Raw genomic sequence first — 17443 nt, forward strand, 5'->3', positions numbered from 1 at the left:
TAAAATTCTAGGCTAAGCTAAGCTAACTGCTTAGGGAATATCAATCAACAGTGTAGTACTTACAGAAACGCACACATATCAACAATGTCATTATTATTTTCATAATTATATTTCCTGAATATTACTTACAATATTATGTCTCAGTACTTTACCGTTATATGTATTTTTATTAACTTCAACTCGAGACATCTCAAATTCATTTTTTTTTCAGCTAAAATTGAAACAAATGTATAAACTGCACTAAAAAGACCCTAATTATTAATTAATCACTGTGAATGTTTAGTGGTTTTAAAAAAATCCTGAATAAATTAATTCTTAAAGGACTTTTATTCTAATGTATTTCGGTGTAGTCGGTGTCGTCAGTGTGTAGCATGGCAGCGGCTATAAGAGCGTCCGCGGCGTGGAGATTAACAGTGGGCTTTTACACAGGTTCACACACTCTCATACACCCACGCAGCTCTGTATACACTCCACGCATTTTACACACACTCTCGCGCTCCTCTCCACACACACAGTGCCTCCTTACACACCGCTGTGTCACTGAGAAAGTGAAGATGTGGAGGAAAACACACGCTTCGTCCTCCTCGGGGAGCCTCAGTCATAGGATGGTGTGGGTAGATCTGGAGGTAAACACTCCCACTGACCCCTATGTGCTTAATTTGTAATAAAATGTGCAGATTTAATTTCATTGTTTTACCCTCTACTTTGTAACTCCCCATTCCACCTTAAATAGCGCAGCAGTACAGGCGCCAGTTGGCAACGGCTCAAGCGCTGCTGCGGCACCTTTTAAGGTGGAACGGAAAATTCCAAAGACGAAACAGTTTTGCATTCTAACTATTTTATGTATATATTTTTTATATACAATATTACTGTTAGAATGTTAGATTTAATTGATTTACTTTTATTTTTTGTACACCATTTTATTGGTTTATTTTTATTTTTACGCCATTTTGGGAATAGTTCTTTCCACTTTAAGTGGAGCAGCGGTTACATAGATTTGCTGCATCATTTAAGGTGGAACGGAAAGTTCTAAAGATGCTGACGAATTTGTTTTAGGGCTAAACTTATGTGTATATTCTTATATTTTCACTTACTTTTTTTGTCAGTTTTACATTTGAAAAATTAGTCAATTAAAAGTGACCATTTGAATGTAAAGTATATGTTTGACAACTTATTCAGTTTAAATTGAGGTAATGTAAGTTATGATGCAATAACTGGACGAGATTACTGCTTCCTGACCGAGGTTTCATATGTTTACAATGACACAATCTTATATGCACAATATCCTGTGCACAGTTTGGTATGAATTCAATGGTGGATTATGTCAAGGCAAGTCTTCATAGATAAGAACTTTGTTGTTTAGCACATTTTAAAGCCTGAGTGTGTCACAAAGCAGCTTTTCAGAAACCCACTGTTAAAACATAAAGTTTGAATAAGGTGAGCAGCCAAATGCCACAGTGGCAGGGAAGAAGGGGGGGGGGGGGGTCTCCCTTGAAGCTGGTGGAAGGAACCAAAGCTCTCAAGGGGGTGGTACACACACATCGTCGTCTGGTGAACGATGTATTCGTTGGCTTATATTGATTTATACTGATCAATGCTCTAGTGTTGGTGTTACTGATCACCCAGCCACGACATGCTGATTGACAAGAACACAGTCCTTTAAAACACAACACGAGCTGAATTCTCCTGATCTATTGTTTGTCTGTCTTAACTTAAATCCTTGCTTCTTTCAGATGACAGGGCTTGACATTGAAAAGGACCAGATAATAGAAATGGCCTGCCTCATCACAGACTCCGATCTGAACATCTTAGCAGAGGTGAGAGAGCTGCAGCGGGATGCTGTAGTGGAGTGCTGCAAAACTGTTGCCATTTGCAGCTCTTGGACTGCAGTGGGAGAGGGGAATTATCAGTAACGCAGTCTTGTGGCTTTTTGAGAACCACTAATCCCAGAGATTGTCCAAATTATAGAAATAATTCTATAATCTCTTCACCATCTCTCTGTATGTTTTGATATTTAAATTCCACCTCAGCCAGCATTCATGGCTCTGTGCTTATTTGTAGGGTCCAAATCTGATCATCAATCAGCCGAACGAGCTGCTGGACAGCATGTCCGACTGGTGCAAAGAACATCACGGGAGAGTAAGTGCTATGGTCTGTTATTAGATGTACAAATTAGATTTAAAGCATGACATGACAAAATGACACATCTAAATACCTCCAGCAAGTAATGAGGTGTCAGGGGCCTATCCTTATAAGCTACGTCTGGAACACAGCCGCCATTTTGGATGAACTGCAAGTTATTTGGCCAATTAGTAGACCACGGAAGAGCAGAATTGTGTCAGAATTGCCACAGTCAGATTTGCAATCTCTTGTGGTACAGAAGTTACAAACACACAGCTCAAATGTTGTTGTTCATTACGGGCTCAACCAGTCCCTAAATGCTCAGCGCCACAGGAAACCGTGTTCCCATCCATTCTACTGAAGATGACACCGAGCATTTAGGGCCTAGTTGAGCCTGGAACAAACAACGTATTTGGCGTATCATTTATATACGTTTTATTTGATGCTCTGAGAACATGTAACGGTTGGTTTCTGAGTTAAAGGGGATATACGTTGTGTTTGTTGTGGTCAGTCAGGGTTGACCCAGGCCGTGAGAGACAGTAAGATCTCTCTGCAGCAGGCGGAGTACGAGTTCCTGTCCTTCATCAGACAACACACTCCGCCTGGACAGTGTCCACTCGCAGGCAAGACCCAAAACACACTCTTAATTCATCACATTATCAGAACTAGGGCTGGGGGTCGATTCCCTCCCAAAGCAAAGCCTGTGTCTGTATTCTGATTAAAACTGTACACTGCTGTAAATGTAGATACAGTACCCAGCCCTAATCAGGTTGTATCTGCTGACCAGTGGTCACCACTGAGTCTGTTATGTTTATTTATTTCCAGGAAACTCTGTTCATGCTGATAAGAAGTTTCTGGACAAGTACATGCCCCAGTTCATGCGGCACCTGCACTATCGCATCATTGACGTGAGCACGGTCAAGGAGCTCTGCAGGTGTGTGTGTGTGAGAGAATAAACTGGCTCACTGTGGTCAGCGGTGCATGCCTCGGACTGTGATCAGATGACCTTTCTGACCCTTTGTTTCCATTGATGTGCTCAGACATATATCTGACCCCATTATCCCACCCTCCTCCCTCTGGTGGAGGGTCCAGAGCAGCGGATCATTAAGACAGAGCGGTCACTGTGGAGAAAACAACTGCACCAAACGTGTTACTTTTCTCTTGCCTTTATCTAGACGCTGGTTCCCAGAGGAGTACAAACTAACTCCTCAGAAGAAAGCGTCACACAGGTCAGTGCTGGAGTGGTGATGTAACGTTCAGATACTTTTCAGGATTTTCACGGTGAAGTTACTATGAGTTCATGTTCTTTCCAGTTGATAGAGAAGTTACGTTCCACAGTGTTTGTCCTGCACATGTACACCACAGTTACAAGGATTACACGGGATTTAGGTTTGGATGTTTATTAAAAATCACACTGGGAGGAAGAATGTTCTAGAACACAGCAGTAGAAATGGGAATTATTGGTTGAATTATCATTTTCATTCTGTAGTTACTGGCTCTAATAAGAGCTATGACAAGACTGCTGTCTCCACTAGAGGGCGCACTATAATTTGGGCCTCTATTAAGAGGAACAGAACAGAAATCATGTTCCTCTGAGCTTCTTTACAGACGTTAATGTCCTCAAGCGTCCAGTGCTGATGAATGGTTAGGAAACCCGACGTGTTTTTATTATTATAGCGCCCCCGCAGGGTCTGGATGTCGTGTTAATGCGCCTCTATGTGTTTCCAGAGCGCTGGACGACATTCAGGAGAGCATCAAGGAGCTCCGGTTCTACAGGGCCAACGTTTTCAAAGCGGACGCGCAGGAGAAGAAGAGGAAGATCATGGAGAACGGTGACAACAAGAGTGTGGCTTAAACTAGACACAGACTGATGGGTTTTGGTTTGGAGTTTTCTGATGGAAGAGGGAAGAACTCGAGCCCAGAACACACTGACCGCTAACACTGACCCAAACACACAGCAACACACCGACATCTGCACCCTCCGTCACACTGTTCTACACTTCTAGACCGGGAAGAAGATGCTGGAATGGTACACTTTGAGCGATTCCATAAAAGAACCGTGTTTGTTAAAGAGCTGTGTGTGAAGAACCTTTTTAAAGGAGATGTTTTGGAATGATTTAATAGAAAGGATAGGAGTGGAGTGTAAATATGCAGCAGTGAGGTGGAACCTAGAGGGTGTGAGAGGGGGGTGTTCTAGAATGGTTCTACAGAGTGAAATCAGTTATAAAAAAAGAAAATAAAAGCATTCCGTAACCAACTAGGGGAAGGTTCTAGACCCATGTGAAACTGGGAAGGCTCTAGAACCACCGAATATGAAGAGAACAGTGCTCCCTGTTCTATAGGGTCCCCCAAGTCAATGACTGGTTGTGTGCAAAAGTTTGGGCACCCCTGGTCAAATGACCTGTTTAGTTTTAATTTAAATGTCTTTAAAATGTTGGTTTGATGTTTTATGCCTTTGTTGTTTTCCCAGGTTCGTGCAGAGTTCTGAAAGTTGCATGTTTTTTTTTTTTTTATGTCGTCTGTGAAAGTCAGCCAAATGGAGCGTTAGCCCAGGGATGTCCAAACGTTTGTGTGCGACGGTAGGTGTGTGTTGGAGAAGGTAGGGTCAGTGTGTTCTGGGTTTTCATGCAGATTGCACTGTGTGTTTGTGTGTGTGAGTCCTCTTACTGTGTGTTTTATCTTGGTTCCTTGTTTTATTTTATTTCTCGTTACGGCCGACAACAGAAAACACCTTCGTTTAAAACACACAAAAAGTTTGTTTGGGAATTGATTGTTTGTTAAAATTCCTTGTCTCTGGGCTTTGTTCCTCTTGGGCTCAGATACAAGTGATACTTGAACGTTCAAAGAGAGAGAACCAGTGATTAATCTCTTAATAAATCCTTCCTGGTTTATTTACATTCCACGTTGCATTTCTTTGCTGTAATAACTGACCTCTGCCAGTAGGTGGCAGTGATGGACCTTAAATTTGAGATTGAGAAACAGCCTTGATCAGGTCTTCCAGCGAACATCATACACCGCTGGTAATTGGTGAAGGAGAGAACACAAGGAATAAAGGGAGATGCCCTGGAGCAGCAACACATGACGGACGTTAAGGACGTCATGCCCAAGGCTGAGTGGAGCCTGGGAGGATACCGGACTGGGAAAGAGCGGATCTGCATTCTCTGGATGAGATGAGTTGGAGTGGTGTTTATCTAGAATTAATGCTCCTTAGATTGAACCCCATTAAATCCCAACAGCAATGGTCCATCATCTTTTCAAAGCCTGGTGGTTTCCCAGACTGGGGTTAAGCCTAGTCCTAGCCTACACAGCTGATATGAGAGGATCAGGCACAGCAGTGCTGCTGGAGTTTTTAAACCCAGTCACGGTCAGAGGCAGCAGCTCACGTGTCGCTGCACAATGTGTTGTTGGTGGACTATTCTCAGTCCAGTAGTAACACTAAGGGCTTTACGAACTCTAGCAGCACTGCTGTGTCTGATCCACTCCAGCACCAGCACCACATCACTGTCAGTGCAGCGCTTAGAATGATCCACCACCCAAATCATACCTGCTCTGTGTGGGTCCTGACCGCTGAAGAACAGGGAAATGGCGATAAGTACTATGCAGAGCAACAGATGGGCTTCAGTCTGTAACTGTAGAACTACGAAGCGCTCCTGTGTGGTCAGTGGAGCTGAGAGAATGGACAGTAAGTGGAGAAACAAGGTAGGTGTTCCTAAGCCAGTTTGTTTAATGTGTGTGTATGTATAAATAAATGAACAGGGTTGTCTCGCTCAGACTAAGCGAGGTACTGGATACGGAAGGGAGCATATGGAGTAGAGCCGTGAATCCTGGTCCCGTACGCAGTGCCTGAGAAGAGAAGCATCCCCTCCTTCGCCGCACTCAGCAAAGCCTTGTTCACAGAGCTGCGCTGTCCTGCTGAGAGAGAGAGCGAGACTGACCTCATGCTGGGCTTATGGGAGCCCAGCCGCATTTCCCTCAGTGTTTTAGCACTGCGGCTATTGCTGTTACTGTTTTATTCATCGTCGCTTATACACGGCCGTGTGTAGAAGTTTTGGCACCCCCGGTGGCCCGTCCAAATGGCACGCTCTGCTGATTATTCTCTAGAACATTCTTTTCAATTCTGTTCCCTCTCTGAATATGACATGAAATACGCACATTGTTTATATTGAATTTATTAATCCCCCTCCTCCATATCCCATACTCTATTTAAGAAATTTTGGAGCCTGTCTATTGGTCGGTTCATCCTGATTTTTTTTTTACACAGTCTGAAGGTTAATAAACTAAAACTCCACAAAAAATGGAGATGGCCTAAGGTCACCATGCCCAATGCCAAGAGTCCAACTGAAGGGTATAGAAACACCTCCATCTCTGGGCTTTGAAGCAGTAGAAATCATGGACTTGGAGCTCCATTCAGTGTAAAATGAATTAGTGATGTTTGTGATCCAGAGCTAATCATCAAATCCTCACAGCATTAAAGAAGACTCTTATTAACTTGCATTGCAGAGGATTGAAGCTGATGTATGAACACAAGCTTTAGCGCACTACCAGATGTGTATGGGCCATTGTCTTCACCCATATTTGCTCAACGCTCGGATGACAACTCGTGGCTGCTTCTGTTCTGTGCAGGAACAAAGCCGAGGAACCTGCTGATGGAGGCTGGCTGCATGGCCCCGTCATAAATCTATAGACTCAACAAATAGCTGCAGAGATGATAACTGACAAGACCAGCGCTCCACTCCATCACTTTTATCGCTGGGATCCTTAAACTCATCACGGCTTAATTAAATGGCTGCTTTGAAGAATCGCTGACGTCTCCTCTAATTATTCGACAATTACGGCAGGAGCTTCTGATGGGCAGGAGAGGCGTAAAATCACGTTCGAATAAAGACGTGTAACAGTCCTGTTGGACAGGGTTCTATTAATAGGGACTTCAAATGAGAAACTTATGCTTCCTGTCAGCGTAGCCCATGGTTCTACAACAGAGGGCTTCATATTCTGAGCTTTGATCCAGAATCCAGGCCAGGATTTTACAATGGCAAATAGGACACTATACCTGATCAGTCTATACTGTCTTACCAGTTTGCAATCTTAAAATCCCACTGTGGAACCTGGATCTAAAGTGTGGATTTGATGACCTCTGTTCTACAACAATATGCCCGTAGCCCCTGAACACCAGGGCATGCAGATCCACCAAAGCTAAGCATGTGATTTCATTACTTGGATGGGAGACCTCCTCCTGGGGAATCTTGGTTGGCTGCTGGAAGTGGTGCTAGTGCGACCAAAAAATAGGGGGCTGTCGTTGTGCTCTGTGTGGATTCCAGTGCCTCAGTGTGATGGGCAATGTGCTAAACAACTAGTATCTTTCTTCAGATAAGCTGTAAATATGAGATACTGGTTTTCTGAGGTCATAAACCATACCTGGGTATTTCCTGGAAAAGAGTAGTACTTATAGGAATGTGTCCACTCAAAGGGCGTCTTGGTAAAGTTGCTGGCAGTTCCAGTTGGACAAGATGAGGCTACTTTATCAATGAATGAAGACCATGAAACCTAAAAATATCTGCGGTCTGTCAGCAGGGCAAAACAGTTCTGAGCACAGATGGTAACCGTTGTGGTGGCTGTTTGACATGGACACATTTCGGTACTGTAGCGTGGTTTTCTCAGCACGGTCAGCTAACCATATTCAGGGTAAATTATGTAGGGATCTGCTGATGGCCTCTTTTAGCCCTTTTCTGTTATTGTGCTACTTCTGTTTTACAGTTGAGTATAAAGTACAATCTCTCCCTATTTTATTTATATATATATATATATATATATATGATATGATATGACATGTCAATAGTTATAACAAAACTTGACCACACTAGACCCCCGTTGGACACACCACCTGCAAGCGCCCACAGGTAAGCAACTTGTTTTTGGCGCCTTCATTCGGTATTTGTGGAGTGTAACGTTAGTCTGTGCTGCTTTGCACACAAAAAAATGTGTACAAAAATAAAATTTAAAAATTCATAGTTCTCAGTTTATTTAGCATGTAATTACCCATAATTAGACACTGTGCACTTCCTGCTCCTGATATAGCAATGGAAAAAGAAACCACCACAAGGCTATCAGGTCCGCAGTGGCACAGAACAATATGGAACGGCCTTAAGGACCATTTGGACCAGCAGTCATTTTTCCTCTTAAAGAGTTGTCTGAGCTACTGTATATTGGAACATTTTTATGAGGATTCTGGGCATCAAACCTCTCTCCACCTCATCTCTGCGTATAGTCAGGAGTGTAATGCCATCAATCCTTAGCGGAATTCCACTGCTCCACAGCAACCCCAAAGCGTCCCATTGTCTCATTCTGGGCAACAGAAGGTGGGGGTTAGTGATAAAGAGGCCAATATATATTACAGTGAATGCAAGGTCAGTATAAAATTGAACACGTGTTTGAAAGAGAAAAGACTGAGTGAATTACAAAGCTATGCAAGCTTAGGTCATAGTTAGGGACTAGTGAAAACGGCTATAAATACAATGGAGCACCATGTTCAGCTTTGGTTTCTGTTAATTACCCTCCATGAGGCACCTGTCCCATTGTTTTTGGAGCAGTGTTTATGCAGTGGAAAATAACACCAATCTGGATTCTGTTCTTGGGACTTGAAGCCAGAGGAAAGGACTAGGGATCAAAGGGGGAATATAAGATTAGATCCCTGTTGGAATTTGTGGCACGTAGGACACAATGCTGGGGGTTAGACACAAAGGTTTGTGATCCCCTGCTTATTAATAGAGGTTGACCCCTGTTTGTGGTAGTCACAACTTTTACTCTTCTGGGAATGCTTGACTAGTTGTTTGACCATTACTACGAGTTTTTGAACATCTGTAAGCCTGGTACTGGATGGAGTGCCACCATTTTAGAGTGCAGATCCAGTGCCATAGAGAGCAGTACCGTGTCTTTATACCCATCTAGTTGACACTTGGCATTGACCGTGATGACTTTAGCCTCATGGATAGCTGCTTCAGAGCACTGCAGTTTGTCAGTTACATAGACAAGGCTAGAGGGTTATTTTTAAGTTCTTACTGTAAAGACCCTATACCCGAGGCAAAGGAGGGGCACGTTACGCCTTGCTGTGCTGTCAGTTTGCATTGGAGTACAGCCCTTGTCATGCTCACTTCAGAAGAGATTGTATCAGTCACGATGGCTGGGGAGGGCAGAGTGACACCCGTCACTCACCTGTCTGAGGTCATTCACCATGTCAACAAAGCTCAACCTCATCCAAGACCCTTCATGATTCTGGCCTACGACAGCAGTCTATACTTGGCATTATGGATGGAGTGGAAATTTTGATCCTAGAGAGTGGAATGTGCCTGCACTGTCAGAGTCAAGGGTCCCGGGGTCTCCCTTTAATCTACTTTACTTTTCTGTCCCTCAGGATAGCAACAGTGTGAATAGAGGCTACCTTTTAAAGGCAATGTAGATGATCCTTGAGAACTACTGTTCTCGCAGCAAAACAAACTCTCACCTCATGTTTGTTTTCATTCAAAAGCTCTGCGTCTTTTAAGGTGGAGTGGCATGTTTGTGTAAGAAGTCGACTGTACCTTGTTTGTAGTTGAGGTGTAACTTGTCTGTGATTGATTCACTTTTTTGATTAAATTACCACAGGAACTCCTTTTGTAGTTCGAGTTGTTTGGCATTCTAGCTCTTTCAGTTTGCTCTTTTATGGAAACTTAGTGCTCCGAGTCGGCTTCAGACATCTCAAACATCAAAAAATAAATCAATATTACCCACCCCATGGAGTAAGAATAGAACAACATCCTCAACCCTTGTCATGCTTCTTAAAATTTGGAGGTCTTCACAGACCAAACTCCTCCAGATTCAGTTTCTCTGCTGTGGCTCTGCCAGCGATGCACAGAGAGAAAGCCTGAGCCATTTCCCATCTCCTGAGCCAGGGCTGTGTATAAACACTAGACCTTTTTTCCAGATTGGAGAGCTATAACAAATGGTTATATTCTCAGAGGGAACATTCTCAGAACTAGGCTTTTTTTTTCTTCTTCTATTTAATGCAGAATCTAAAAGGAGCAAGTGTCAACAAACCTTAGGCCATATACTGGAGTTATTTAGATGATGCACCTTGATGACCTTGATGAATAGTGTTAGTTCTGCTGTGGTTTGTTTAAAAAAAAAAAGGAAAAATAAAAAGCCTCGAAGCAACACAAATAGAAAATGGCACAATTCCGTAGTGTCACCACTAGTCAGAGTGCCTAATTTTTCAGTGAGCACAGAGGAATGATTGGTGGAGTGCATGCACAAGACCACCCTTGATTGTAATTACACGTTTATTCATTTCAAAACACGAACGGCTGCTATGAAAATAGGCCTGTTACTGATTCCAGGGATGTAATCGATGCTAATGACGCCGTATTTATCACCAGCAGCAGAGCACAATCAAGCTTCCAAGCTTTGCTTAGTGAGTTCAGAACAGGGTGTTGTTTACCTGAGAGTATTGCAAACATAGTGTCTGTCACTAGCACCTAGGACTACTTTTTAAGTTTATATTTTCATACATCTACATCCTTCCTTCCTTTCCTCCAATATTCACCCCTGATGTATACTGCTACTCAATGGTAGTTAATTTTAAGAAGCATTAAGTCATTTTTACATGAAAGTCATTGTACTGACACCTACTGGACTGAATGTATCAGAGACTCAGATACCACTGCCATTTGAAAGACCAGCTTTCTGGAAAATAAACTACATCATTCAGGGAGTACAAAGCGATGGATTATTTGTCTCATGTGAGAATTACTACATAAAAATGTAAAAGCTCACAGCCATAAATGTTGGTTGCTAGTTTTAGGTGGTAGAAGACTTGCATTCTTAAGGTGTCTCAGAAGATGAAGGTAAAAATAGACACACAAGATGGGTAAGAACAGGGAAAATCAAAATACAGTAGGCCTGAGGGGACTTCTCCTTTAATGAACGTGAAAATAGGCCAAGTTACTAAGAGAGCGAGGGATTAGTTGTATGGGGAGCAGATGAACCTGAAGAGAGTGGGTCACCCATTTAGTTAGATGGCCGCACTGTTCCAGCTGTGTCCTAAAAGAATCTGACAAAGCTATTCAAAGCGGAAAAGAGAAGGAAGCACTTTCCTGACATTCTGCAGATTCTGACAGATCTAGGGTCATACCTCTGTGCCTTCAATTAGTCACAGAAACAAGGTAAAACATGGTCCGATTACAATATCGCACAGTTAACTGCGACAGTAGGTCAAATGCAAAAAGAAACAAAGAGCTATGACTTGTAAACCCACATTGACCTGTGGTACAGTGAAAAGAGTACAAAGACAAGCTTTATACTATTTTACCATGTCATCTTAAATGTTTTACTAAATACAAGCCCATACTTAATAGACTACTTTTAACTGGGCTTTCACATTCTGTCCCAACATATTTGGAGCTGGGGTTTGTGCATTCACATATTGTCCTTCAGTGTAGCGATGAATAGAGGACTCTCCTGGCCTTCGGACTTTGCGGCAAGAATTAATCAAGAGAGACGGCACGCTCATGTGGAAAACCATTAAGTCACAGTTGAAAAGTCTTGGCGTAATGGTATCACAATTAGCAGAGACAAGTGCCATTCTGTATCAGGCGTTAAAATCCTGAAGATTATTCAGTTTTAATGCTGGGGCAAGTCTGTGTCAGGAATACCTGGAAGATCTTGGAGAAGTCCATTTAATGGAAGGGCAGCATTTGAAGGTCATTTTTAACAGCCGGAACCTCATATCCCAGAAAATTGCTGTGTGGGACTCCTGAGTGTCTGCAATTTGCTGCCTTAAATATGGCCAGTGTTGCTGGGAAGGTTATGAAGCAGCGGAGAATCGCCAGTCCCTGGTGTTCCACAGGGTTCAGTATGCGGTCCACTTTTATTTAACATTTAAATTACTTACAAGCTATGTACATATGTCAGCATGTGTTTAGCAATCATCTGTTTGTTGCCTCATGTTCCCGCTGCTTAGAATACACCAGAAAACATCTGCCAGTAAAACTTGGATGTATTGCTACTTTCTTAAACGTAATCTTGATCATGTGTCTGTGGATAATCAGGTTGATTTTGACAAGAAATTGACATTTCATTTTCTTGATACCTCCCTCAAAAACCATCTGACAGAAGCAGAAGGAGTTCCTTTGAAGAATCCGACAAGCATTTGTTGTTCATCTTTGATGACACAAGACAGGAGGTTTATCCATTCCTAGGGATCTTTTTTTTTCTCATGATTAAAGCACATGTGCTGCTGGATCAGAGGGAATCCAGGAAACAGCAGAGAGAAGAGATTCAGCAGTTTCTGGCTGTAATCAATTGAGCGCTCCGTTGTGAGGAAGGTAATGGGCTTTGAAGGGCATTGACCCAACGCATAGTTTATCACTACCTTTTCAATTAGGACAGGAGGAGTAGGCTGCTTTCCTGCAGATACACCGCAGGCCTTTCCCTCCCCTCACTATTCCAACAAATGGACCTGGACCCAGACTTTCATGTTGGAGTCTATTTATTTTTAGGTCTGGAATTGCACAGGATTGGCAGTGGCACATCTGAACGAGAGCAAGAGGTGGCAGGTCTCTGCCTCACCCTCTCTCCCTCCCTCTATCCCTCTCTCCGCAGCATCAGAAAAATTACATCCCATTGATTTTGCCAGCCAGCTCTTGTGGAGGGAAGTTGGGGACTGAGTAATGGACGCAGGAGCCTGGTGGGCCGCATACCAACAAGCTGGTCGTGAGGGGGAAAGTGCTGATTCCTTTTTTCCGCTCTATGGGATTGTCTCATCTTGTAAGTGACGTTATGGATTAGATATTGACGGCCAACAAAGCAAGACTGCAAGGACAAAAAGCCACAGAATCTGAGATTGTCCTGCTTTAGGTTTGCTAGGTTTTAAGGGACTGTAGATTGGACACATGAGCTACAGACATTTACCAACTTTTTTTTTTTACCCCCCTTTACTCCAAATGACATCAACCAAGCAAGGTATATTTTTGACCAAAATGGACAAGCTATTAACAGTGCCATGTGCCTTTTAATCAGCAAAATAACAGTACAGAGCCAGACAGAATTTGTGGTTGTCCTGCTTTGGCATTTCTACCATTTTTTTTAAGTGACTGGAGTCTTTAGCATTTCCTCAGTGTTTCCCCCAGCCTAAGCAAGATGCATAAAGGTAGAGCAAACCAACTAGTCAGTGACAGTGTTTTAAGCCTCATTTGTGTAGATATGCTTACTTCAGATACAGTTGTCCAGCCCAGACATGTTCGGCATAATGACCACAAATACTAACTTTTATCCAGTAAATTGGTTGCAAGGGCAAGGTCCTCATCATTTTTAAACATCAGCAGCCATTCACTTCTTACAGCAATGCTCTAACATCTAGTATAAAGTTTTCCTGGAGGAGTATAAGCTGTTACTGCACCCCTGTGGATGATCAGGTGTCCACAAACCTGCAGGGTTTATAAGACGTATAAAAGAAACGGGCCTTTCCTGATCTTGAATGACCCTCACTGGGGATAAAGGGAGGCTCTAAATAATGAAGCACTGACCACACAGAGGTGGGTTGTCACTCTGTGGTCCTTCTCGCCATGAGATGGGACTTTGGAACACACTTAGCTTTGGGTGCAAGGGGAAGGGGGTCAAAACCTCCAGCAACAGAAACCTCTGCAGCGTCTGGAAACGTCGCTGATCTTTCTATGGCAAAAGCAGTTGTAGCTGTTTACTTTGGAGAAAGCATCGGTTTAATTGGGATTGTAATTATAGCCAGCGTTGGCTGGTGAGCGTACATATCAGACCTGTTCACAGCTTGAAGACATAGACGCTAATTGCATGCAGTTTCTGGCTAGAATGCACTGCTTTCAACTGGCAACAGAATTAATTGGAGGAGACCTTTGGGTAATCTCTTCAAGACCAGTAGCTAATGAAAGAAGCTGTACTTTTTGCTCTCTGTGGAAAAGTCTTATTGCAGATAAACAGCATATTTTGTGAAGCTTTAGGAAATATTTTATGGAATATACTTTATATTATTTGCTTTGATATAATTGCGTCTCTGATATCTTTCACTTGGTGGCCGTTGATTCTCTGTGATAACGTGGGTGCTTTGTGGGTGCACAGTAGTTGTTACTGGAAGTTAACACTGCGAACCAGCTTCAGAAGGCGTCATTAACAATAATATAGTTACCTATTATGAGCACTGGTGATGCATGCACTGGTATAGACGTATAACAGCAGTTAGGTTTTAGAAATAAGGATGGCCTACTTCAAGTCCAACTATAGACCATGCTTTCTCTGTGTAGTTGGTGATCCCTTGTTTTTCTGATCAAGACGAGGCCTGCTTGGTTTGGGCTTCCTCTCCATGCGGTTAGCTACAGCTAACTCTGGGACTCTAGGGCCATGCTGCCTGAACTAGCAGGTTTGTCAGCCAAAGAACTCCATGTGTGGATGTAAGTGCATCTAAAACTATATCCAGTTCATCAACGTTAGCTTCTGTTTCTACACCCTGCAGCACCAAACGGCATTCCATTAACCTGACGACAACCCTTCAGCTATTTCATCACAGCATCCTTGGTTCTGGACCAGCAAGTTATGGGGCTGGAATAACCCGATTTGCCCATCAAGAACCAGTTTCTTTTGCAGTGGAAAAGCACAGAGATTCTGGGCACATCAAGATATTGGGGGAAAAGTACAATCTGTAATCATCCGAGAGAACCCGAGCAGTGAGGTGAAAGCTGAACTTTTAACCTGGAGACCTGTTTTAAAAGCAGTTTCTTCTGAAGCTCTGACGAACAGCCTCCGTGAGTCCTGTTTTTCCTCCTGCTGGTCCCGCAGGTCTTTATTATTCCTGTGCAATCATTACATCTATTTTGGGCCTCCATCCTGTCCCCGAAGAAAGCCACCACTGTCTGGTGCCTCTCCTGCCCCTTAACCACACCTTGCATTTCAATTCATCCTCGTATTTGCTCTTATGGGCCTCTTGGCGGCCCGACGGCGAATAAATCAGCGGGAAACGTCTCGTGTTTACCTCTGTGATGACTGGATGCTTGCAGTACTTCAAGCATCCGGCTTCATTCTCACACGCATCAAAGTGCTGCCTCTCTGCAGACAGACCCAAAGGAAAGTCCCTCATAAATAGTTAAAATGTCCGAGTGCGCTTGCTCCATGTTGGCCTCCGGCCATGACCAATCAATAACTGATGCTGTAAGTCACCAGCCAGAGATTATTCTGCACCAGCAGTGAGGCTGCAGCCAGTCCCTCGCCTCTCCTGAACCTGTAGCATGATCAAATCTGCACAGTTCGTCGTAAGCTTACGTATGTCTGGTGTTGGAAGTCCAAAACTATCTTCTTCAGTTTTGCACTGGAGCTATGAATCTAATGCATGCAGTCAGAAAAACTCTATACTGGTGCATTGTTGTTTAATAAGACAGTACTTGTCTTAAAGTCCGGTTGTGTACCTTGGAGATACTTTACATGTTCTTCTCCAGAAGGAAAGTAGAATATTTATAGCAGAGAGTTTCAAATCTAGACATTTGATCCAGGTCCCAGGCTGGGATGACTATGACACTATACCTGGCCAGTCAGGTGCATTAGAAGTACCAGCCAGCCATTTCATAATAGATGTTTTAATATATAGGAAAATTAGAAGACTTTATGGCTTTATGAAATCAATTTAACTTCAAAATCTACAATAAACATTTATCAAATTTTTGTTTTGGTGCAGCAGGTAGTGTCTCAGTTACACAGTTCCAGGGTCCTGGAGGTTGTGGGTTCAAGTCCTGTCTGTGAGGTGTTGGTGTGTTCTCCCTGTGTCTGCGTGGGTTTCCTCCGGGTGACTGTCTGTGAGGAGTATGGTGTGTTCTCCCTGTGTCTGCGTGGGTTTCCTCCGGCTGACTGTGTGTGAGGAGTGTGGTGTGTTCTCTCTGTGTCTGCGTGGGTTTCCTCCGGGTGACTGTCTGTGAGGAGTGTGGTGTGTTCTCCCTGTGTCTGCGTGGGTTTCCTCCGGGTGACTGTCTGTGAGGAGTGTGGTGTGTTCTCTCTGTGTCTGCGTGGGTTTCCTCCGGGTGACTGTCTGTGAGGAGTGTGGTGTGTTCTCCCTGTGTCAGCGTGGGTTTCCTCCGGCTGACTGTCTGTGAGGAGTGTGGTGTGTTCTCTCTGTGTCTGCGTGGGTTTCCTCCGGGTGACTGTCTGTGAGGAGTGTGGTGTGTTCTCCCTGTGTCTGTGTTGGTTTCCTCCGGGTGACTGTCTGTGAGGAGTGTGGTGTGTTCTCTCTGTGTCTGCGTGGGTTTCCTCCGGGTGACTGTCTGTGAGGAGTGTGGTGTGTTCTCTCTGTGTCTGCGTGGGTTTCCTCCGGGTGACTGTCTGTGAGGAGTGTGGTGTGTTCTCCCTGTGTCTGCGTGGGTTTCCTCCGGGTGACTGTCTGTGAGGAGTGTGGTGTGTTCTCCCTGTGTCTGCGTGGGTTTCCTCCGGGTGACTGTCTGTGAGGAGTGTGGTGTGTTCTCCCTGTGTCTGCGTGGGTTTCCTCCGGGTGACTGTCTGTGAGGAGTGTGGTGTGTTCTCCCTGTGTCTGCGTGGGTTTCCTCCGGGTGACTGTCTGTGAGGAGTGTGGTGTGTTCTCTCTGTGTCTGCGTGGGTTTCCTCCGGGTGACTGTCTGTGAGGAGTGTGGTGTGTTCTCTCTGTGTCTGCGTGGGTTTCCTCCGGGTGACTGTCTGTGAGGAGTGTGGTGTGTTCTCCCTGTGTCTGCGTGGGTTTCCTCCGGGTGACTGTCTGTGAGGGGTGTGGTGTGTTCTCTCTGTGTCTGTGTGGGTTTCCTCCGGGTGACTGTCTGTGAGGAGTGTGGTGTGTTCTCCCTGTGTCTGCGTGGGTTTCCTCCGGGTGACTGTCTGGAACGTTGTGCCCAGTGATTCCAGGTTGGCTCTGCACCCACCGTGACCCTGAACTTGATAAGGGTTACAGATAATGAATGAATGTATAGCCACAGGTTGGTAAAGAGTAGCCAAAATTGAACTCAAACACAACTTCAGTTGAAGTAAAAACTACAATTATTAATTGATAACAGCATATCTAATGAAAAGACTTGTTAGTTGTGTAAACTGCTTTTGAAATACTTGAAACTACTTTTATTTCAGACAAATTTATGATGATAGTTTCAGGAGAGCTTAAGTCTAAAAATATAGCCATAGATGGCCTTGTTTCAGGCAGTGCTGTCACTCATGACTAATGCCTCACTTCCAGAGTATGAGCCCACTCAGTTCTGCTAGTGCATCGCTGGGATTTACAATTCTGTAACAGCCGTTTACGACACTTATTGGTTTGTGACTT

At 43.9% G+C, this 17443-nt stretch overlaps 1 protein-coding gene across 1 annotated transcript; it reads left to right on the forward strand.

Annotated features, from left to right (window-relative positions):
- The first annotated feature begins 354 nt into the window (after positions 1–354).
- Positions 355–5002, forward strand: smfn (small fragment nuclease). Its single transcript, XM_066650985.1, has 7 exons — positions 355–626; positions 1734–1817; positions 2062–2139; positions 2633–2744; positions 2947–3055; positions 3297–3350; positions 3850–5002. The coding sequence occupies exons 1-7, from the start codon at positions 372–374 to the stop codon at positions 3974–3976; spliced, it is 819 nt and encodes a 272-aa protein (XP_066507082.1). The 5' UTR covers positions 355–371; the 3' UTR covers positions 3977–5002.
- Positions 5003–17443: the final 12441 nt, after the last annotated feature.

The sequence above is a fragment of the Hoplias malabaricus genome, chromosome 18 (genome assembly GCF_029633855.1).
Source record: "Hoplias malabaricus isolate fHopMal1 chromosome 18, fHopMal1.hap1, whole genome shotgun sequence".
In the NCBI taxonomy this organism is placed as follows: domain Eukaryota; kingdom Metazoa; phylum Chordata; class Actinopteri; order Characiformes; family Erythrinidae; genus Hoplias; species Hoplias malabaricus.